Source organism: Mesoplodon mirus (assembly GCF_964341445.2).
Source record: "Mesoplodon mirus genome assembly, chromosome: 14".
Taxonomy (NCBI): Eukaryota; Metazoa; Chordata; class Mammalia; order Artiodactyla; family Ziphiidae; genus Mesoplodon; species Mesoplodon mirus.
In genome coordinates this window covers 6028566-6052782 of record NC_138990.1, presented here as the reverse complement: position 1 = coordinate 6052782, position 24217 = coordinate 6028566, and the positions used below count along the sequence as shown (strand labels likewise).

Genomic DNA, 24217 nt, shown 5'->3' with positions numbered 1-24217 from the left:
CTTTAAAAAATCTCCCTCAAATAAATACCCAGGTTCAGATTGCTATATCAGTGAATTCCTCCAAATATTTAAAAAATATATAATGTCAGTCTTACACATTCATTCACTTCCAGAAAACAGAAAGATGGAATAATTTCTTACTCATTTTTTGAGGGAAGGCATAATTTTGATACTTCTGAAGGAGAATAAAGGAGACAAAAATCATACAACTGTCTCAAAATGTGCAGAAATTTTGTTTGATATAATTTTATACATATTCATGATCTTTAAAAATCTTAGTGAAGGAATAACAGAAGACAACTAAATTAATCTACTAAAAGTACCTGCAAGAAACCTAGAATAATCAATATAATCAGTGGTAAAATAATTAAATTTTATCACTGTGATCTAAAAGTAACAGAAATATCTATTACCACAATATAGATCTGAACATCTGGCTAGTACAATAATGCAAGGAATAAACAAGATACAAGGATTGGAAAAAAAGAAATACAACTGTCATAATTTTTGGACAACATGATTGTGTATATAGAAAATCCTAAAGGCTACAGTCAAAATTTGGCATTAGTAAGTGAATTTATCAAGTTAATGGATATGAAAATCAACATATCAACCAAATTTTTCATATTATAGACACAGAAACTAAGGCCCAGAAAAGTGCCCAAGTCCATACAGACACTTTCAAAATAGAAAAATGGTGACTCTCAGCCCAGCACTCAAGTTTTCTTACATGTATGCATCAGCAATGAAGCACTTGTTTGAAGTACATAAGCTAGAGAAAAGTTTTCAATTCCTGTTCACCTCTAATCAAACACAGGCTAGTGCATACCCTAGCCATGGCACCTCCTGGGCATCAAGAATTTCTAAAATGCTGCTGCAGTGACCACACAGGGGGAAGGAATGAAACAACTAAGGGAAGCAAATCAGCAAAGGTCTGAAATGTGGAGTCTGAATGACATGAAGCTGCTGCTTCTGGCACAAGTTGTGGATCAAGGATCACCCAGAGTGGCTGGAATCCCTTTCAGTGAAACCTACAGATGGGATGAGGGGAAATGGTGGGTGTGTCCAGGGTCTATCACAGGAGAACGGAGAAAGTGTAGACGAGTGGGCTACTTGGTCCTGGCCTCACATTTACACAGGGCATCAAATTTGAACTTCAAACATCATCTACAAATGAGGTTACACACAGAATTACAGAAAGACACTGACAGGACTGATAGTAGGAGATGTTTCTCATATAACTTTGAAGGCATGCCCTTTTCCTCATCCTTAATGCCTATGACACTATGGATTAACATTCTCTATAAATTCTGCAGTTATCATGTAAGTACTGTGATTATGTATATGGGATGATGTATCTGTAGGTTAATATTATTATTTATTACATACAAATATTTTAAACTTCTGTAGCACTCATTCAGCATTCTTTCTTTCCTCCTCTTCCTCTTTGTATCCCATTTTTCTCCTTCTTTACCTGCTCTTTCTCAAAATAACAGAAGGGGTTCGAACTTCCAAGGCAACCTTGGAAAGACTCTGGATTCTTCAATGGCCAATTTGGAGCTTGGAATTTGTGTGTGGAATGTGAAGACTAGTAGAGTGCTTGCCCCATCCGTGGGGACAGAGCCAGAAAGATTGTCTTGATATTATAAATATGACCCTATCTTTAGCTCTAGTCTGGTGTCACCTCAAGACACTGGAGCTATGGTAGGAAGTTCAAGGGTTTTATTTTAGTAGTTTCAGCTTTTGCATGTTCAGCTTGCCAACTGCTGTCATGGGTGATAGCTCAGCCTGTGTCCTAGAGGACCAGGGGTCTCCTCTAGGCTTGATGTAGGACTTCCTGTAGGCTGAGTGTTCAGCCCCAGAAGCGACAGCAGTGCTGGATTAACCAAAGAGTGAACCAAGCAGATGCTTAGGGCATGATTAAATTGGAGCACAACCCCATCACTCACTGCAAGAAAAATGGAGAGCATTTCATATTTGATGAACTTATTCAGAATTTAATTTTGCCATCCAAAGAAAACAAAAAGTAACTTATTTAATTTTTAGCTTGCATTTAAATTGTCTGCAGTTTTGAGTAATTTTATTTTATTTTTGAGTTACAGTGGGGCTATACCAGACTTTTTGTTGCTGTGTTTGCTGTTGTTTCTAAGTACTCAGACCCTGAAAAACTTTTAATCTGGCTCTGATAACCATTCCCTAAATTTGCCAGGACCCTTGCCCTCCTTGACTCTTTTTCTCTATCACACACATTTCCTGTTCAACATCTCTCTTTTCTATGTAGCCCCACATCACTCAATCCATCCTTTGCCAAGCTGTTGGTTTACAACTCCTAGATTTAGGCAGTCTGGTTAACATTTCACTTTTATTTTGTTTCCCTTGAACAATATTTTTTCTCAAAATCACACAGCACAATTTTGCATTTATAAAGCAACTCCCACAGATGTCTCTAACAGAGAATATACTTAGGACCTGAACTTACACTCCTACTACTGCCCCAAGATCCTTCACCAGGAATTCAGACATCTCTTATAGGGAGGGGAGATTTATTTTTACATGTTCATAATGTGGCCAGCTAATCCAGGCTTAGGTGAGTGGAGTGGAGATGGGGATGAAAAGGGAACAGTGTTTAAATCTTCTTTTGGCAATTTTAATTCTATTCCCTCTAATCAAACCTGGTCTTCAGCACTTTAGAGGGTCCTTTCTATTGCTCCTGTTTCAGCCTCTGCTTATTGTTCAGGAAAATTAGCAGACACGTTTCAGAACACGTTTAGAATTGTCTAATAGAGAGAGGAGAGATTACTGAAAACCTGTTTCCTTTGCAAGGGATGGAGTCGACAGAAAATAAAAGAAAGATCCAGGAAAAACATAGAAGGACAGCCCGTTGAAATTCCAAGAGACATGTAGAGATTAAACCCACTGATAAATTCTAGTCTTAAGACTCTCTTGACTTACCTCCACCAGCTTGTTGGCATGCTCGCGGAAAACCTGGGCGTATTCCTTTACTTCCTTCTCATTCCCACTTTTTGCAGCCTCAATGAGAACTAGCAAAGGTACGTTGGTTTCCAAGAAAGAATCAGATATGTGATCCATCACTGCTTTCCGAAGCTACAGTGAAAACAAAATCAGAAACACACACAATTAAGGAACAGAGGAATTGTCTATTTGAGTGTATTACTCATTTAGCCATATGAATTATATCACTGCCTGGAAATAGTTTTTCTAAAGTCCCATTTCTCATTGTCCACAGGCATAATGTTCCAACTCTATTTTTAATCTTGCTGGTGCTTATCACATCAAAGGAAGGCAGAGAGATATGACTAATGAATGATTCTGAATTAACTGTATCGTAGGTCAACTTGAAAGTTGACCTATGCATGGTCTGTAGCTCAATACATTATAGGCTCTCCTTATCAAAGTTCTGCTCTCATCCTTCATTGGCCAAATGTCTCCCTTCAGGTTTTGAGTCTTGATTCAGCTCAAAAACTTGGGCTCTATAGAAAAATGAGAAATATAGGCATCATTCAACAGGTGGGGAGAACTTTAGGTGAACTGGGCCTTAAAGCCACCCTAAAACCTTACCGCTCTGCAGTCTCCTACCCTTTATAGATCCATTGTTTGTATTTAATGGAAGTGGAAACATGAAACATCTAACGATATCAAAACTGCGTCTGCCCATGTGCCATGATGATATAGTTGCTGTGCTCCAGAAAGAAGTACTGACAATTATTCTTCAGGGTAAGTTAGAATAAACATACCCAAATTTCTAACAGTGCATAATTACACATCATCCCCACATTGTTAAAATGGGAAGCAGGGCAGCTGCATGAAAATGAAATGAAAGTGTACTGAGCAATTACCTTCGTGCTGCTTTGTTCATAACTGTCAGAATGTATACAGGGAGAAAACATCCCAAATACGAATAAGTACGAGAGAAGATGATAAACAATGTGTATATTTTCCAAACAAATATTCTTATTCAGGAGTATTCAGGCAAATCTTTTGATAAGGTGATACACATACACATTTATCATTGGTCAGAGGAGAATTTTACACAAATCTCGGTTCCTTTTTGCACTAATTACCATAAAGTATGCATGTGTGTATGTGTAGCTTAGTTTTGGTTTAACTCTGGATTGAGTTGGACATTTCACCATATAAAGTATAACAAAGCCTATGGAAAATTAACATTAATTAGTTACTCATTTAGTAAGGTGTGTTAAAGTTCTGTTTGGGAATAATGTTTTAATTGGTGAGCTCATATATTCTGGGTATGTATGATGTGCCAGACAACTAAGGTTAACCAAGATCTTTACATATTACATTACTTAATCCTCACAAAAATACTATGAGATAGGGACTAGTCTTATGCCAGGTTTTCAAATGAAGAAAATGGGACTTGGAAAAGTTAAATAACTTGCCTGCCATCATAAGGTGGCAAGTAGCAGAAGCCAGTATAAAAAACTCTGAAGGGGACAGTGCAGTGGACACTTGAAACTGACCTGGCTTGGCTCTCTTCCAGGACAGAGACCCTCATGAGGGAGAAACTACTGGGAGAGAAATCAAAATTGAACTGGATGGGGACAACAGAGATAAAAGAAAGGGAAAGTCCAGGTAAAGTGGGGGCAATTGTCAGAGCCAGACTACCTCACCAGTCAAGCCACTGTGTTTTTTTTTTTTTTTTTTTCTTAATCTTAAAATTTTTATTTTGGTAAAATATATATAGCATAAAGTTTTCCATTTTAACCATTTTTAAGTGTACAATCCAGTGTCATTAATTAACTTCACAATGTTGTGCAACCAACATCACCATATAGTTCCAAAATATTTCCATCACCCCAAATAGAAATTGTATAAGCATTAAGCAAAAATTCCCCATGCTTCCCTCCTCTGAGCCCCTGATAAATCTACTCTCTGTCTCTATGAATTTGCCTATTCTAAATCATTCATATAAGTGAAATCATACAATATGTGTCATTTTGTGTCTAAGCCACTGTACTTTTAAATGTCACACAAAAGTAACAGGAGTGAGAACTCTGTGAAGCTAGAAGAGCTATTTGCTCTTCTAGCCTCTGTCTAAACCTTCAGGAAGATTGAGTTCACATAAAAATGAGCAACTTGAAATTATCAAGGTTAAAACTCACATAAAATTATTATAAGAAAAATATATCATCTCTACACAAACTGAAAGCATGCCAGAAAAAATATGCCTGTAAAACAAATTAAAACTGTAATCTACTAATTCAAGCATATTAAAATACACTAAAAATTGATGCAAGATATGAAAGAACATAAATTAGAAAAAGAAGAAATTATAGGATGAGGTCATGAAACTCAGAGAAGAATTATAAATAAAAGAAAAATCATTTGAAGACTAAATAAGAATGAATAAACACAATAGCAAATGCCTCAAGAGAAATAAAAAGAGAAAAGAAGGAAAAATTTTTACCCAAAATAAATGTTTGAAAAAGAGATTTAAAAAATTTGAGAAAAGGTGACACATATTGAAGATAGGCAAAGAAAATTCAATTTATGGCTACTAGAGGTCCCTAAAGAAGAAAATCAAAGAAAGAAAACAGAAAGAATACTAAGAACTCTAATTCATGAAAGTTTTCCTCAATATATATATAAAATTTTCAATTAAAGTGTTATTATATAAATATAATCACTTACATATTTATTTTATATAATTATTAAAAATATATATAAATTATATTCTTTATACATTCAATGTAGAAATATATATTCTATATAGAAATATATATTATATATATATAAACTATTTTCTGAAAAAACATATCATGTACTTGAGAAGAGTGACCTATACTATCAACCAAGAAAACTGGATTCTAAAGAAAAAAGAGACAAGTCTTTATGTACTTGGGCAAATAGAGCATGTGACTTATGAAGGAAAGAAAATCAGATGATGACCAGACTTTTCAACAGCAAAGCTTTTGCCAGAAGAAAATGAAATACTATATTTAAGATACTCAAGGGAAGAAAATATGAGCTAAGAATTTTATAACCAGCAAAACTGACTTTCAAGGATATAAGCCACAGACCAAATTTGATCAACATACAAGAACTCAGAAAATATTGTTGCTATGAGACTTAGGGAATCTGTTAGAGAATGAACTTTACCTGGCAAAATAACTAGGAAAACATCAACATAATATCTAGAAAAACATAACATAAGTAATGGCAGTGAGTATTCAATATATACATGTTTATAGAACTAAGAATATAGGATAGTCAAATGGGAGAGAGTGTAATACAAAATGGATGTATGCTCTGGCAATGAAGAGGTAAAAATGAAAAGAGAAAGGGAATAGGATCTTTTTTGTGAAAAGATTTTAACTATCTTATGTAATTTTAATTATAATGGTAGTATGAAGATTGCTATTCTAACATTATTGTGTTTCAAGGTAAAATAAAACAAACAGTTATGAAAATTTATTTCTCACCTCCTGTGTTCTTGCTAACCAGAAGTGTTGGTGTGGAAGAAAGATGATGTAATATACAAGAGGTTAAAGAAAAATCCTATAATCCTAGATCTGAAGTAGCAATATCAGTATGAACACATGAGATTTTAAAGTGAAAATGCACACACACACACACACACACACACATATACAATTTCCAAGTTCTGTCCAATGAAAAGGTCTAAGAACAATGGCCAGTCCAGTAGCAATGAACATCTTGAAATACAATTTTCCCCTAAACCAAACTAGGACTTCTTAGAGAAATGGTTGATTCCAATTTCTTTGAGGCTAGAAATATGCAAATAGCCTGAAATATCTTATTATACCAGACAGCAAAGAGAGATCAAAGACTACTAGGGTCATGCAAAAATAACTCAGGAGGCTCCCACTTGGTCAAAGACTGGACAATTTAACCACAAAGAATAAAAATTCCAGTGGCTTGAAACCCATCAAATATGTTTAAATGAGTTTATAATGACTAAAAAGTAATAATAATTAAGTGGTCACCTTCATAGGATGACAAAGAACCAATTCATTTATCTTGGAAGGATCAAGAATACATCTTGCTTTCCTACATGAACTGAAATTCTTTGTAACAAGGAAAATGTCTGTCTATAAATTTAGTCCACTTAATAAATGAAGACAAAATGATAGAATATCACCAGTTTGCAACCTTTAATGAATTAAGACATCAGACAATGAACAATAGTGGTTGAAAACATCACAAAAAAGATACAACAATTTAAGAATTGTGAATCACTATACTGTACATCTGTAACTTATATAATATTGTATATCAACTATACTTCAATTTTAAAAAAAGAGAGAGAGAACCAGACATTATGTGCCTTCTGATGAAACAGCACAATCCCAAGTACGGTGATACCAAAGGGATCAAACCTGAACATGGTAGAAGCTCTGGATCCCCTTGGTGATTTACACAAAATATAGAAGACAGAATAACATATGGGACTGCATCACACATATCTATTCAGCTAAATACCAACTCCGGAAACCTTACAGTACAAACCATCCGGGTTCCCCAACAGATAGATTATAAGCAAAAGAAAGGGATGGAAGGGGATGCAACAGATTAGGAGACTAAAAAATAAATCCCAAAACGTGGGCAAACCTAACCTATATCATCTGAAGATGCATATCAGAGTGATAAAACCACAAAGGAATACAAGGAAGTGAGCATTCTCAAAGTCAGGATAATGTTGCTTTTTGAGGGAGGCAGGAAATATAAAAGGAGTTTCTACGGAGGCTGGCAAAGTCTATTTCTTGACCTGGGTAGTGGTTACAAGAGTGTTTGCATAATGATAATGCTTACTGTGTGTGGATTTCTGTACCTATGCTTTATTTTATAATTAAAAATTTCAAAAAAAAAGAAACATTTCTCATGCACACTTTTCCAATTTTATCTAGATGGAATACAGACATGAACCCAAGGTGACCTGGGAAGCCATGAATTGAAGATGGTGTACAACCCCTGTTCCCCACAATCAACCTACACCTGAATGCATGGAGGAGAGCTTCCCAGTGTTCTGTCACTGGCCCAGTATTGTTACATGATTAAGAATGCAATTCTATTTTGTTGGAGCTGTTGCACATTTTGAAGTTTATTAGTTATAGTAGTTGGTCTGTTCTAACTTAACTGGAACACATTGAAACAGATCTCTTTTTTTTTTTTTTCTGCCAATTCTGTCTTCTTTCAGGCTACATTTCCTTCCCTTGATTCTTCCTACTTAAAAGCTGGGCCCCAGGCCAGTATCATTGCCATTTCCTGGGAGTTTGTTACAAACTTTACAAACTTTGTTACTTGCTTTACAAACTAAAACAAGCCTCAGGCCCATCCCAGACCTCCATTTCAACCAGAATCTGTATTTTAATAAAAAGCCTAGGTGATTCCTATGTACAGTAAAGTTTAAAGAGCACCACCCTACAAGAACTATTGTATCTGTTAAGTTCTTAGTTGCAAGCATTAGAAACTGATTTTGGAAGGTTTAAGCAGAAAAGCTCTCCTGTTAGTTGAAACAAAGAACAGAATTCAAAAATGTTAAGACAGGGTTCCCCTGGTGGCGCAGTGGTTAAGAATCCACCTGCCAGTGCAGGGGAACAAGGGTTTGAGCCCTGGTCTAGGAAGATCCCACATGTCACGGAGCAACTAAATCCATGCACCACAACTACGGAGCCTGTGCTCTAGAGCCTGCGAGCCACAACTACTGAGCTCACACACCACAACTACTGAATTCCACATGCCTAGAGCCCATGTGCCACAACAAGAGAAGCCACCACAATGAGAAGTCCGCATACCACAATGAAGAGTAGCCCCTGCTCACCGCAACTAAAGAAAGCCGGCACGCAGCAACAAAGACCCAACACAGCCAAAAATAAATAAATAAATAAATAAATTTATTTTTAAAAAAATCTGTTAGGACGCTGTGTCTTTATGTCATTAGCTTCTGATGCAAAATCTTAGGCAAATGAACCTGATTTTTAGCTGAGTGAAATATAGACCCAAACTCTGGGTCATGTGTAAACATCTAGTTGCAAGGGTGAAGGAGGAAGGTGTTGGGAGGAAAGCACTTTGTAAAAACAAGTGTTCTGGCCATTTTAGCTTCTTATATACCAAAATTCATATAATGAGGAATTCCACAAACATCGGAAAGGAATTCAGATGCTGACTCAAAACCAAAAAATGGCCAATAAAAATAGATCTGGTAGAGTAATAATTCAGGTACTCAAGCATGGGTGGAAGGTGGAAAAAATAAATACATTTATAGGAAAAAATTAAAGGTGAAGGGCTGTCTGTAAGAAACAATATCAGAAACTATGGTCTGGGACAGGAATGGCAAGTATACGACCACATTTCCTTTCTATGCCTACACCAGACATGACTAATCAATCACAGTGTTCTTTTATTCTGAGCTCAAATACCATTTCATAATCCTTCTTAGGACAGTGTTCCAGATACCTAATGCCAATAAATCCTATTTCTTCTGTAGAAGGAAAGCTTTCTTTCTTTGCTGAATCTTACCTGCAATTTAAATGTTTTTGCTTGCCAACCTTTAGGTGGAATGGTCTCCAAGCACCTGACAATCCAGTGCCATCTTGATTTTCAGAAATAAGAGTTAACACCCAAATCTAGGCTGGGCTCATGATATTTAACAAATGGCTGATTGTTTTAACATGTCTTGTCATTTAGACAGATGTTTAGAAAAATCTTGTTAAGAATAATAGTCTTTACTTCACTACAATGATGTAAGATACACCAATCAAGGTCAAATTCAGGGTAGAGGGTGATTTTAAATGGGCTCAAAACTTTGAACCTTAAATATTTCCATGCATACAGCTGCTCTGGGCTCTTCACAATCACTGACAGATTTTACCATGTTTCCTTAAGCTTTGGGGTTTAATTGTTATTAAAAATGAAAAATCAAAACAAAAAAGTGTCTGGGCCAGGAGCCATCTAGCCTAGGGGCTTGACAAGAATTAAGCCTCATTAAATCAGGCAAATTTTAGCCAGTCTGAAGGTCAATTAAGGTAATCAGTGCAGTAATCCACCCAAAACCACTTTAATAAGCTAAGGTGCTGCCAATGCACACAGTACACTGGTAATGACAGCACTGCTCACAGTTTGGGATGGGGGTGGGGGCAGCTGTGGGGGGAGCAGAGGCATATCTATGAAGCTTGTGCAAGAGCACTCAGAGAATAATCTTTTTTTTTTCCCTTTATTTTGTTTCTTTATGAGAAACACATAAAATCCTTTGGTCATTCTATTCATTAGCCTGATGGCACTATCTTCTGTGAAGCAAAATCATTTTAATTAGGATACTAGCTTCTTTCCTTTATGAAACCTTACTTCTTTAGAAAGAAAAAGAAAAAGGAAGAAGAACAGTTCATCAGGCTTCATGCTTTTCTCCATATACCCCTCTCCCCAGTTCAGGCCCTACTGGATCAATTCAAAGCACAAATGTCATCATTAGAAACACCAATGTGCATGCCCCTAAATAACAAACACATGATGGTTTAGTTTAGTCAGATAAACAGCCCATGCCCTCTAGATTTCTCCTCTAGGAGTGCTGATGCAGTCAAGATACCAGTTGATACATATCTTGCTGATGGATTAAAAAGCACTGAGTAGATAACTATTGTAGATTTGTTATATGAATGGCCCCATTCTTCACCTTCCTCTACCCAAGCCCATTGCCATGTAACTCTGTATTGTCTGCCTTCTCTGGCTCTGGGCTGGGCCATGTGGCATGCTTAGGGTCAACGGATGTTGACAATTATGATACATGCAGGTGTGAATTTGCTTGGTGTAGTGGACTTGCTTGGTTTAGTTAGTCTGCCATTCTCATGAGTAGGACATGCCTAGGCTAGACTGCTTGTCCCAGGAGGAGGGAGACAAACATGTGGAATAGAACTAAGTCACCTCAGTCATTCCCATCAAGACCATCTTAGGTCAGTGAAGAGCAATTGAGCCCATACACATGAGAAGGCTTGACTAAGGTGACCACCCTAGACTACTGAGCAACAAAAGCTATTTCTGCATGCCATTGAGATATTATACTGCACTATCGTGACAATAGATGACTGATAATATACATACTAAACTAGAATAAGTTTTTGTGGTCACTGAACCATTTTTGGGGGGAGCCACCATCAAAATAAATTTCTGATCAATCAGTTGACTGGTTGGTGTCATTCTAACTCAGTTCTTTGGCCAAAAGCACTGGATTAACAGTAGTCTGCTCTACATGTACAATTATAAGCTCTGGGTTATGCTTAAAAACATCACAGCTGCAATTTCTTATTTTTATAGATTTAACAAATTTTTAGTTTGAAATTGTACTGAAAAGACAAGTCATGGGGACTAGGACAGGGAAGGGTTGGTCAGGGATCATCCTGAAGAATAGCAGCAGGTACTTGGCTCCTTCTGCTGGCTCCATTTTCTGTCCCAGTATGCACAGCACCATACCAAAGTCCCCTTCTTACTCCACAGTAGGCAAGGGCAATTGCTTTCATGGGAAGAGAGAATGAAATATTGCCTTAGGATCCCAGGCAGTGCTGGGTCATCATGGATCTCCAGAAGGCCTCAATCCAGCATGTACAGCAGCTTTCCTTAGTGCTGGTAAAAATGTTAGCAGAACGTGGAGCCCATCATCACTGGAGGCAATACAAGGAAGCAAAAGAGAGACTGGTGGAAAGGAGGGTGAACTCAGAAGGCAGAAGTGGATTGCAGCAGTGGGCAATGGAGAAAAGGTGGTAAAAAGGGGAGCAGGAAAGGATTGGGGAGAATAAGTATGTCATATTAGCAGACTTTAATGCTTATTTTGTGTCAGACACTGTTCTAAATGATTGGAATAACTCATTTATTTCTCTGAAAAGACCTGGGTACTATGTTCTCCATTTTATAGGTGAGGAAATTGAGGCAATTGAATGTTACTTGTCCACATTCACATGACTGATAAGTGACAGTGGCAGGATTTGAACCCAGGCTGGCCCCAGAGTTCACACTCTGAACTAGTAGTATATGCAACCTCTCCTTTGTCTAATTTTTTTCAGCTTTGCATACATTATTGACTGAAAGCAAAGGTATATAGATACTGATGGTGCATAAAATTACAGGAATATACGTGATCCAGCTTTCTGGATGATGAGTGAAGTGCATGAAGAGTTCTAAAAGATTCCCCCAGGATAATAAAAGAAAAAAAAAAAAAAAAAAGAAAACCCCAGTAGAGAGGATGGGAAACAGACCCAGGGGCAGATGGATACCCCAAGAGGGAGTAAGTTGTCCCTCCAGAGGCAGAAGTGATGCTGAGTCCTAATGAATCCCCATTCCAGGAGCTGAAAGGGACCTCCTATATACTCACTATGAGACTCTGTGACTTCCTGGGGCTTTATGAGTCTGTAAAGAAAAAAAAAAATGGAGGACTCATGGGTCAAGATATGTCTACTGCAAAACATGTCCATGGGTCTTACTTGCTTTTATGTAACTATCTTATTAAAACTTTTTGGTCAAAGTGTTTTAAAACAGTAAATTGTCAGATTCTCAACAAAGGCTTAAGTCAACAGGAGTGAGAGTCCTCCCAGAAATGATTGGGATCCACTTCCCCTGCTTTCAGATGGTAATTATGGTATGTATGAAAATCTATAAGCCAGGTGGTGACAGAGGTTAGAAGGGATCTGCATTATTATAGAGATATCTTTGAAAGGTGCAGATGAAGGTTAGTACTGTGACAATCTAGCATTCTAGTTTTTTTTCTCATTCTTAAGAGTTTTAGGATCAAATCATATTCATCCTAAATATATCTATCTATGACATAGTCCATGAGCAAAGGCACATCCAAAATTGAGACCCAGAGTCCTAAGCAGCCAGGACCAGGGACACCTTGAACTTGGTATCATCCAGCAAGTGCAGGGACTCATAAATACTGCATTCATTAGCTCATGAGCCCTGTGATTTGTGTCTCTGATGAATAGGGGCACATTTTTTTGACCCCTCCAGTAAACAGGCAATGTAATTCCTCGGTAAATTGACTATTAGAATGGTTTAAATGCCCTTGCCTACAAGCTGAAAGGCATAGTTAACACTTTTTACATAAGCTAGAAGACCAAAATTTAGCTATCAATCAACCAGAGCAGAAAGGAATGACTTGACAAAATCATTCGTTAAGTCTGACAGGAGTCAAGAACACAAGGCTTTCTTCCAACTATTTAAATGTATGTGTGACAAGGGAATATTAATTGCCTAAGCCAAGACATTTAAAGGTATTAGCTCAGCACTACCAGTCTATTTTACCCAATTAGGGCTATTCATCAATATAAACAACTACATTTTCTTCAGCAAACCAAAAGAAACACAGTTGATGGATCACAACTATTCTAACAATTCACTTTCTTATTCCATAAGAGGGCAGAGTGATTATAGGATAGAGTTTAACTCACAAACTCAAGAAGAAGAATAAACTGTCTCAAAAACGACCAAAATGGGCTGCCAATGGGGTGGGACATGAGGAAGGTATGATGTGTATTGAGCCACTTTCAAATAGATACTGCAAAAGTGTTTTGCAGAGTTTAAAAATCTGCAACCATTTGATGAATATGAAACAGTTCTCTGAAAAAGACAGTTCAAGTAAAAAATGGCCCTCCCCAGCCAACAAGAATCAGAGAAGCTTAAACTTGGATGAGACTTTGAAGGCTGTATGCCCAATTTTAATCTAACCAATGAAAGGACACCTATGCAAATCTTTTTAATGGGTAGACATTCATTCTTTCTTTAATTTCAGTTTTATTGAGATAAAATTGAGATTAAAATAAAATTTTAAGATATTTAAAGAGTACATCGTGGTGATTTGATATACATATACATTGTGAAAGGATTCCTCCCATCTAGTTAATTAACATATCCATCACCTCACATACATTTTTTTTTTTTTTTTTGCTTTTTTGGTCAGAACTTTAAGTTCTACTCTCTTGGAAAATTTCAACTTTACAGTACAGTGTTATTAATTATAGTCACTTTATTATTTACAGGAGACTCTCAGACCTTATTCATCTCATAGGTTAAAGTTTGTACCTGTTTAGCAACCTCTTCCCATTCTCCCATCCTCCAGCCCCTTGCAGCCGCTTTTCTATTTTCCACATTTACGAGTTTCACTTTTTTCTTTAAGATTCCACATATAAGTGATACCATGCAGTATTTGTCTTTCTCAGTTTGGCTTTTGTCACTTAACATAATGCCCTCAAGGCTCATCTATATTGTCACAAATGGCAGAATTTCCTTCTTTCTCATGGCTGAATAATATTCCATTTTGTGTGTGTGTGTGTGTATGTGTGTATTTTATATATATCTCACACCTTCTTTATCCATTCATCTGTTGATGGACACTTAGATTGCTTCCATATCTTGACTATTGTCAATAATGTTGCATGGACATGGGAGTTCAGATATTTCTTTGCTATTCTGTTCTCATTTCTTTTGGATATATATCCAGAAGTGGAGGAGCAGATCATATGGTAGTTTTATTTTTACCTTTTTGAGGAATCTCCATACTGTTTTCCACAGTGGTTGCACCAACTTATACTCCCACCAACAGTGCACAAGTGTTCTCTTTCCTCCACATCCTCACCAACACTTGTTATCTCTGGCCATCGTAACAGGTATGAGATGATATCTCTGTGGTTTCGATTTGCATTTCCCGGATGATTAGCTATGTTGAGCATGTACTTGTTGGCCATTTATATATCTCTTTGGAGAAATGACTATTTGGGTTCTCTGTCCATTTTTAATGGGATTGTTTCTTTTCCTGCTGTTGAGTTGTATGAGTTCTTTGGATATTGTGGATATTAACCCCTTAAAATATATATGATTTGCAAATATTTTCTCCCATTCCATAAGTTTCCTTTTCATTTTGTTGATGGCTTCTGTACAGAAGGTTTTCTGTACAGAAGGTTTTAGTTTGATGTAGTCCATTTGTTTTTGATTGTTTGTTTGTTTTTGCTTTGGTTGCCTTTGCTTTTGGTGTCAAATCCAAAAACTCATTGCAAAGGCCACTTCCAAGGAGCTTATCCCCTATGTTTTCTTCTAGGAATTTTATGGTTTCAGGTCTTATGTTCAAGTTTTTAAATAATTTTGAGTTGATTTTTGTATATGGTGTAAGACAGGAGTCCTATTTTATTCTTCTGTATGTGGATATCCAGTTTTCCTAACTATTTATTGAAGAAACTACCCTTTCCCCATCATACATTCTTGATTCTAGTTGTTCATTCTTGTAAAGGAAATAAAGGCCCCTTAATAATCTGTCTTCCGTTGTGCATTTCAACATCTTTTTCTGATCTCACAGGGGGGGAAAAAAAGGATCCATAAAGAAAAATCTACACAAATGCCACATTAGTATTAAAGAGATTTAAATGTTAGACCAAAGAAAACAAATAAGAGTAAATGCACACAAATAAAATGGGGTAGGTAGTAATGCAATTAGCTCAAAGTAGGCAGGGACATTATTATAAGAGTAGTAAGAAATTCACAGAGAAGAAAAAATATGCTTTATCTCTTTCTTTATTCCACTGCTTCTACTCAGTAATTGGTGTTCACTCATTCATTCCTTCTACTAGCATTTGAAGAGTTCAGGGTGTACCAAGCACTATGTTTGACCAGGGACACAAAGAAAAATAAGACAAATCATCTACTCTCACTCATTGCTAAAAATTCCTCTGTTACCTCAATTCCCAATTACTAATAAAGCTACAGTGATCAACTTAACCACATATACTTGACTGGCCTCAAAAACGCTGCTTAGAGGCAAGCATGAGCTCCTCCTATTCAGTGTATTGGAGGCTGGCCTAGGGAACACCCTAAAAGAGTCCAAATTTGTTAATATCTTTCACATCATATTACTAAAGACTTTTTCTCACTTAGAAAGGTTCTCCCAGGATTCCTCCACCTCTCCATCAGAACAGACATACTTGCAAATATGCAGTTTGTTAGCCTGGAAGTTTTGGTATTTCAAAAGGGTGGAATTTTAGGCAGCATAGGTGACGGTGGAGAAGATATTTCTAGTATAACACCTTGTTCAGAGCCCTTAACCCACCCTGAAAAGCAGACCAATTATTCTGTGTATTTGGAAGTTCTACTCAGTTTCCGGCTGCTCATTGCCCTTAATATTAATCCTGTGCATGTTCACTTTTATATCTTGCAGAGAAATTTCCTAGACATTATTTCATTTGACCTTATTTACAATGTCATGGTAAGGGTGACAGATGTGGTTTGCAGGGCGAGCATCGTTTTCTTTGTTATATCCTGAGAGACGAGGAAAGGGAGGGTCCACTAGTTACACATAGAAAATACTAGAGTCAGGTCTCTGGTTCCAAGAATAGTGCTATTTTACTTAAGGTCTATGTGTTTATGAATCTGGCTGTTCCAATTCACAAAGCCCAATTGGACAAAGATGATCTTTTTTTCCATCCTTCACTCCCACACCTAGTCAACAATTTACCCCCAGCACTATATCCCCTCAGGCATTGCTTACCACAAAGGAGGATCTAAGTTTAGATAGCTGCATATTTCATTCTGAGTATTTGTTATCTGCCATTGATTAACTGGTATTGAATGGGCATAAGCAGCTTGAATCCAATGTGAGAGAGTCAAGAGTTGTATCAAATAAGTTAAATCTAGCAAGGACTCTTAGGAATTTTATGAAATATTGCTCAAAGAAAGATTTGATGCCCCCCGCACCAACTGCATTGGCAATTGAGAGAGATAATCATTGAATGGATGGTTTTATAGAAGGCTAACAATAGAAGCCTATAAAAAGTATATTAAGAGCAAGATACAGAGGAGAACAACTCTCTAAAACCATATTTCTTTCTAGTGGGGTCAGTTTTGTACACCAGCCAGAGTGTGGCAGGATTTGTACCAGATAGAATCATCTGGCCCCATACTTCCATATTTCTGGTCATTCCACATTACAACACTAGGTAAGGGAAGATGGATGATGAACACTTACTGTTGGTACATATGTCACTTGTAAATGAACCTCTAAAACTTCTGACCATTTGTGGTCATCAAAGAGCCCATCACATTTTCTAAAAGAGAAAGCCTTTCATCCATGTTCCCCTGCTCTAATCCAGTTATAGATAATCGTGTACCTCTGAGCTAACTTCTCTCTCCCGAGCTCTGCCCCCCGTACGTTATACTTCTTCACTTCCTGTCTTTAACTATTGCACAGTGTTTCCAACAGCTGCTGAATTTTTCCCTAGAGGGGCTTCATTTCAGACAGAGCCCTAATGATTACTCCACATTTCTAAGTTTGCAGAAATCCTATAACATGACTGATGCTATCACTGATTAAGGGAAAGGCAGGAGACAGTCAGACTTCAGGTCTTTCAGTTTTTCAGGAGATCTGGACTCTTACACCATATTTGTTTCATCTCAAGCAGACTCTTACTTCTAGAGCATGGGTTGCCCTACTTTTCCTATAAAAGGCCAGACAATATATAATTTAGTCTTTGCAGCCAGTTGGTCTCTACCACAACTACTCAACTCTGCCATTATAGAACAAATACTGACAATACAACTGCTTTACCTAAACAGGCAGAAGGCCAGATTTGGGCCACAGGTTTGCAGGCACCTGTTTTATGTGGTTTCATCCATGGACGTTAAGTCTTACAACCTTATCACTCTGTCCATGTCACTCTGTTGCTTCACTAGTACTGCAAATCCCTGGCTATTTCAAGCTCCATTCACCCACTCTTTACTTAGAACTGAGCATCTGCAGTACCCAACAGTTACCTGCTTAAGAAGAGAAATAAGGAGCCTAGAAATGGCCTCAAGAGTCCCCAAGGGGCCAGTCTGACTGCTTTACTTGACCAAGTTGACTTTTATTCTCTTTGCCTCACGCTCTGCTAGAAAACATAGGTTATTTCAATGGTGTTTAAGCAATTCCATTTCTAGCAGACACTTTGAGACACAGAACAGAGGAATGGTTATCTGTAAAAGCAGGAGTTGTTGAATTTTCCTAAAAATTCTGTGGACTAGGAGGGTATCTGGTTGGGTTGCCCAGCCTGCTCATTACCTCAGTAGGTGTTCTGACCTGGACTGGACTCCAAATCCTGATATTTCCTCCTAATTTGGCAAACATATTGAGAGTATTTCCACAGACTGGGCAAATATACAGTGAATGCACCCAAAGAACAACAGACAAGCTGGTTGCTATGGTAATTTACAGACACAATGAAAGTCACAAGTGATCTACTTTCACCTGGTTATTATGGCATCTATAACTACAGCCTCAGGGTCACATTGATCTAAGCCTTCGGATTTCAAAGGAGGGGCTGAGGGAAATCTGCTCAGTCGGCATGGTTCATTAGTGCTCCCTTCTTCCTGCCCCTGTGACTCTGAGCCCTCTCTCGCCCATGTTCGCCTGCATGGACCTCCCAGCTCGCCTTGACCAAAGGTGCTCTTCAACTTCTCTGTCACCCCCTTCATACAGCTGCAACTCCAACTGCAGCTACTTAAAGGCAGCTTGATCTTCACTGAAATTGAAGGAATCAAATAAAGGTATAGATGTACTGCCCTTAAGAGTTAACAGGATTGATGTACTCATGAAAAACCAAGAAATTGTGGAATGAGAGAGGAGGTACTGAGACTGGTTATTCACCCAAACTTCTGACAAGCACTTATGGTTGGATCAGATGGAAAATCCCCTCTTATCACCAGAGCCCTCAAGACAAATCGTTCCTCTCTAACCCTAGAACACTGGGGCACAATCCATTCATCTATTTCTTACTGAATATACCAGGCAGGTCAACTAGTCTCTCAATTTGCATTTAATCAGCTATCTCCCACCCCAGTTAAAATGAAAGTCCTTTACTTTTTTCCCCTGTGATTAATTAGGAAAATAATTATCAAAATCTCATTCATGTCTCAGTGTCTTGCACAGGGCTAGCCACAGATATGGATGATTTAAGGAAGAAAAAACAGATGATGATATTGAAGAGGAAAGCTATTATTTTGATTATTATTGAGGATCTCAAGACATTATTAATTGATATTTACCTTATAGCCTTCCCATTAATGGAATTTTAATAAAAACTATAAATTAAGACCAAAGTGTATCAACTTTAACAACTAGTCATTAAAAGGACAGGCTTCAGAATCCGCCCACATGGGTTCACTAACTTACCAGCTTTATATCAGTAATAAATGTAATTTCACTGTCATAGCTTCAAAATGCAACTCTGTAAAAATAAAATCTTTTGATAATAATAGACTGTAGAATCAAATTGTAGATAAAGTGTCAAGGAGAGAATGGACACTTGTTAAGCAAATGTCCAACAGTTTCAGTGGGTTTCAGCTTTGCTTTTTTGACCTTTATACATAACCAGATACAAATAGGAACAATGGATCAGATGATTAAGAGAGTTGGCTATTTCAGCTTTCAATGACAAGACAGCAGCAGCTGCTCCGTTCCTAAGCCTAACCACTCTTAGCATTCAGAGTTATGGAAAGGCAAGCCAAGTGGTTGTGAAGCCATGAATTCATATGCAGTAATAATCACTATTTGTAGGTCTTTGAAACTCTAAATAGAGTTCTTTACTGAAGCTTTTATCTGGGCCTTAAACTTAGACAAAGTAGAAAAAAAATCAGTTTTGCAGCACAAAAGCAACATCAATGGTTGATAATTACAAAATCACTGATCTTAACTCAATTTCCTAGCTACTAAAATTGCCCAGTAATGGTACCAGATGCTGAGTAAAGGGATAAGCTCCCATATCTAAAGCAGAGGCTGTTGCAGGTGGTGTTAAGGATGCTGAAGAAAGACCTTTTGCCCTGAGAAAAGACCTTAGAGGTCCCTTCTACTTCTAAGAGTTTATGAGTCCATGACCACTGAATCCATCTCTCTTTTTTCAAAGCTGGTTGAGAAAAAAGTTCAGAAGATATTATTCCTTTCTTTTCCTACCTCTCCTTTTCCCCTACTTCTATCCCCCCTCTGATTTTAGGGGTAACTGCAAATCTTTATAAACATATAATCATCATTCAGCTTTTAAAATAGCATTTAAACAGACTGTATCCACCGTATATTAACACATATATGTGGAATCTGAAAAAATTGGTATAGATGACCTTATTTACAAAGCAGAAATAGAGACATAGAAGTAGAGAACAAACATATGGATACCAAGGGGGAAAATGGGTGGTGGTGGGATGAATTCGGAGATTGGGATTGGCATATATAAACAATTGATACTATGTATAAAATGGATAACTAATGAGAATCCACTGTATAGCACAGGGAACTCTACTCAATGATCTGTGGTGACCTAAATGAGAAGGAAGTCCAAACATGAGGGGATATATGTATATATATAGCTGATTCACTTTGCCATACAACATAAAATAACACAATATTGTAAAGCAACTATACTCCAATAAAAAAAAAAAAGAGAGACTGTATCCCTCTTTCTGAAGTTAAAGATGGGTGTGATTTTTCTCCCTCTCGTTGGAGGACATTCTTTGTTGAGATGATTAAATTTCTTACCTTTTTTTCTGTATATGAAGGAAATTTTCCATGCTCCAGCCTGACAAAAATACCTGTTCTGGGTACAGTTTCCTGAAATGTGGCACCATATGTGCATCAGTAAACATGTGTAGAGTAAATTAAGCCAAGCCTTATAATGAGGCAGTAAGGAAATTACTGTAGACCTGAAAGAGTAAATCAGCAGTATCAAAATGCTCTCCATTTTCTCTGAAGCACTTCAGAGTGCCATAAAAAAAAGCTCTTATCACTGTGATACACATCAGAAAGAAATGCATTTGGAGCAAGACAACCTAAAAGACACCACAATTCAAATAGGTCTTCAAATCTGGAGTCCAAGGTGTCATCTCATCACAAAATTTAAAAGTCAGCCCTTTTGCCACTAACGTAGGATAAAAAAGAAAACTGCCTGACATTGAGACTTTGGGGGTAAACTCTCTCATATAGCAGGTGCAGTAAAGACATTAAGAGATAGAAGCTCTGGAGGAGAGCCAAGTCTAAGGAGAGTCACCCATCATAAACAAAATAGCAACGCTGTACATAAAAACAGGATCAGTATTGCTGGGTTTTTCTTTTGCTTCAGGCTTCAGTATAGCTCAGCACTGCCTTGCTACTGATCCTGTCTTTATTTACAATGTTGATAAGATGCTCATCACGAATATTTTTGCATTAATTTCAATTTTCTAAAATACTGCAGAAAATATTATTTATCTTGATTACTCAGTTTTTTGGTTCTCTCTAAAATTATGTGCCGTAGGCTACTGCCTCTTTCCCCTTCACCTCCACTTGGCCCTGCCCCAGAAAGCACAGATCTTGCCAAGCCCTTCAACACAGCACAGTAAACAATTAGACCATCCATTTCTAATCTTGGCCCATGGGGAGAAGAGGCTCAAGCTTGGATTATCCCTCCCTTAAAACAAGTATTGTATCTGTGAAGTGGTGAGGTCTAGAAGACACCAAATGGATTGGAGAGAACGTGGAGGGCTTCTGGAATGCTCAAGTAAATCTTCCAAAGGACTGTAAGGAGATCTAAAAGTTCCCACCATCAGAAACAAAGGCAGTGGAATTCAAACCTGCCAGAACATCACAATTACCCAGAAAGCTTAGCATGATACAGAGTTTAAGTTACCACCGTCTGTACCTGAAATCAGAAATCTCTCAAAATGGAACCATATACAGGTTTCTCCCGCTATCCGAAAGTAGAGCGTCCCTATGAAACCGTTTGTAAGCCGAAATGCTGTAAACCGAACAAGCAACTACCGTATGATGCATCTTGCCAATGGATTCACAAAATAAATCAAGATAAAACACAGAGGCTTATAAACACAGTTCAAAGCTATGGCAGCTGAATGCTGAGATGTTGAGTGTAGTTCCCGGAGAAGGGGCTTGGTGGCGCCACTCTTGCTACTCGCGGTGCCCACGGCCTGTATAAGAGCTGGCTGCAAAATACTGGACAGATTTTTGCGTTTCCTTTTTTTTTTTTTTTTTTTTGTAAAAGCAAAAATCCTCCAGATTTCTTTCAGTTAGCAAAAACAGGAACTAATGTAGGTATTTCATAAAAGCAAAATGGCATAAAATGGACTTTCAGAAAGTGGGGGATACCTGTATCTGCATTTTGTCAGGTTCTTGAGCTGACTTTTCTCAAACCAGCCCAGCAGCAGGAGACATCTGGGTTAAAGCATAGAAGCTCTCTCTTAAGATGGAAAAAGCTGTTATTACAGTAAAACGGGACTTTTTAAGGTAACAAATCTTGTTCTTAAAACAACAGAAGCAAAGACATGAGAGCTTAGAACAGAGGGAAGTTGATGATTGGGATATTTTGGGGTGGGATAGCTGCATACAGAGGATTCTTCATCTTTTCAACACCTTTGTGGTAGCAGCTTACTTTATTTTGGGTGCTAAGATATGCCTTAAGGAAACAAAGAATATCAGGACACGGGCACAAGCAAAAGCACATAAACAACTTAAATCGACTGCAAAAAGTGTCATAATAAAGCTATTTTAAAATGCTTCAGGAGCCTACTGAATAAACCCTGTTTATAAAAATTGGATAAAGTTGTGATGATAAGGTGACATTTAAGCTAAGCCTTGTAGGAAAAAATGTGAATTTTCCTAAAAGGAAAAAAAAAAAACAAAAACAAAAAAAAGGAGGGAGGGAGGACATTTGGAAAAATTGTTAATTTTCCTGGAAGAAAAAAATTAAAAGGAGGGAAAGGGGTCATTCCAGGCAGAAGTAACATCAAGTGCAAAGTCATGAAGATGTGCTAATACTGGTCTAAGAGACTGCTGGAGCTACAGTGCGCTGAAGGTAGAGAGCCTGGGATCAAGGTACTGGTTATGAGGCTGTGACCATCCTTTTTGTGAAAAGCAATGAAGCAGTGCCAATAGCAGTGGAGAGGAAGGAATGCACTTGAAACATAGATAGGAGGTGGAATCAGCTGAACTAAATGACTGCACTTAGGATGGATGTTCTGAAAAGTCTGGGTAAGCTGAAAGGACATTCAAAAAAAAAAAAAAACGAACCCTTGTTGTTTGAATCATCATCTTTGAAAATCTTCCAAATTTTCCTGCTTAGGAGTTACATCCTGGAAAATATGATAGAATTTTTTTATAATCCTATATTGGATCTTCCAGTGTCAGGATCAAGATTTTATCTGGCATTCTCATTGCCTAGGACAGGAGGTGTCAGAGACAGGACCAAAAGCAGACATTCTCTTGAATGTCTCAGACATTCTCTTGAGACTCAGACATTGCTATGTATCCTTCCCCATCTCACTTTTCCTTGACTTCAGGTGCCTGGCAGTTTCCTATTCATACATGTGTTACAGATCCCTCTGCTCAGTACAACGTGTTATTTGATTAATCAATATTGATCAAGCTCCTGGACTCCTTCTGTGATCTAGACTCACTAGTGAGAGAGAGGTCAAGCTTGGCGTCTTCCGTAAGCTTGTGTTCATGTGTGAACCATCAACCACATGTTGGCTCACAGGAATCAATTAAACTACTCCATGACTTGAATAGTGTCTTTGTAAGGAAAGAGCTTGCTGATAGTGATATTTTAAGAACTATTTGCAAGGATAAAATCATGTCCCTTGAACTTGGCCTAATGAGTGTTTTCCAGGAGATAAATAAGTATGTGGTGGTCTGACATTCAGGACTGCTGTAACAGGAATTTCCTAACGTAGAGATAGCTTGAATGTACAACCGTGATCAGGAGACTTGTCCAAAGATCACCTTTCAGAGTGCTCTTGAGCTCTCTTCTACCACTGCTCTTCTCCTTCTGGTCTTTTTTATTCTGATTTTGGTGTTTCTGATGACATTTGTTTTCAGCTGTCCCAGAGTTTCTTATGTTCTGTATTTTAAACCCCAATTGCTGTAGGATCATTTTCTGGTCTCTACATTTCTACAGCAGCACGGCAATCTGACCTAGGGGTAATCTGACCAGGGATTGTTAGCTCTGACATAGGGTTTCAATGTGAAGAACACAAACCTTAACATTTGGAGGAAATCTATATTTTGTTTCATAATTTTTAAATTGTAGCCATATAGATAGCTTCATATCCTTATGAGGAAAGCAGCTTCAAGTCTGGAAATAAATGATTTCAAAATGTTTTCTTACAATGAATCTAAAAATAATTGGCCCCATCAGCAGATGTGAGAAAGAATTGAATGCTTTAAAATTCCCTTTTTTCT

The 24217-nt window shown here is 37.6% G+C and overlaps 1 protein-coding gene across 4 annotated transcripts in view; it reads right to left on the bottom strand.

Moving 5' to 3' along the window:
- CTNNA2 (catenin alpha 2) overlaps positions 1-24217 on the bottom strand; it is a gene marked incomplete at its 5' end in the record, with an annotated part of 1039969 nt that overhangs the window by 232356 nt on the left and 783396 nt on the right. For all 4 annotated transcript variants that reach the window (XM_082642275.1, XM_082642276.1, XM_082642277.1 and 1 more), the window contains one exon: positions 2953-3105. In XM_082642275.1, the coding sequence (XP_082498401.1) occupies positions 2953-3105 (153 nt within the window). The remainder of the gene's footprint in view (positions 1-2952; positions 3106-24217) is intronic.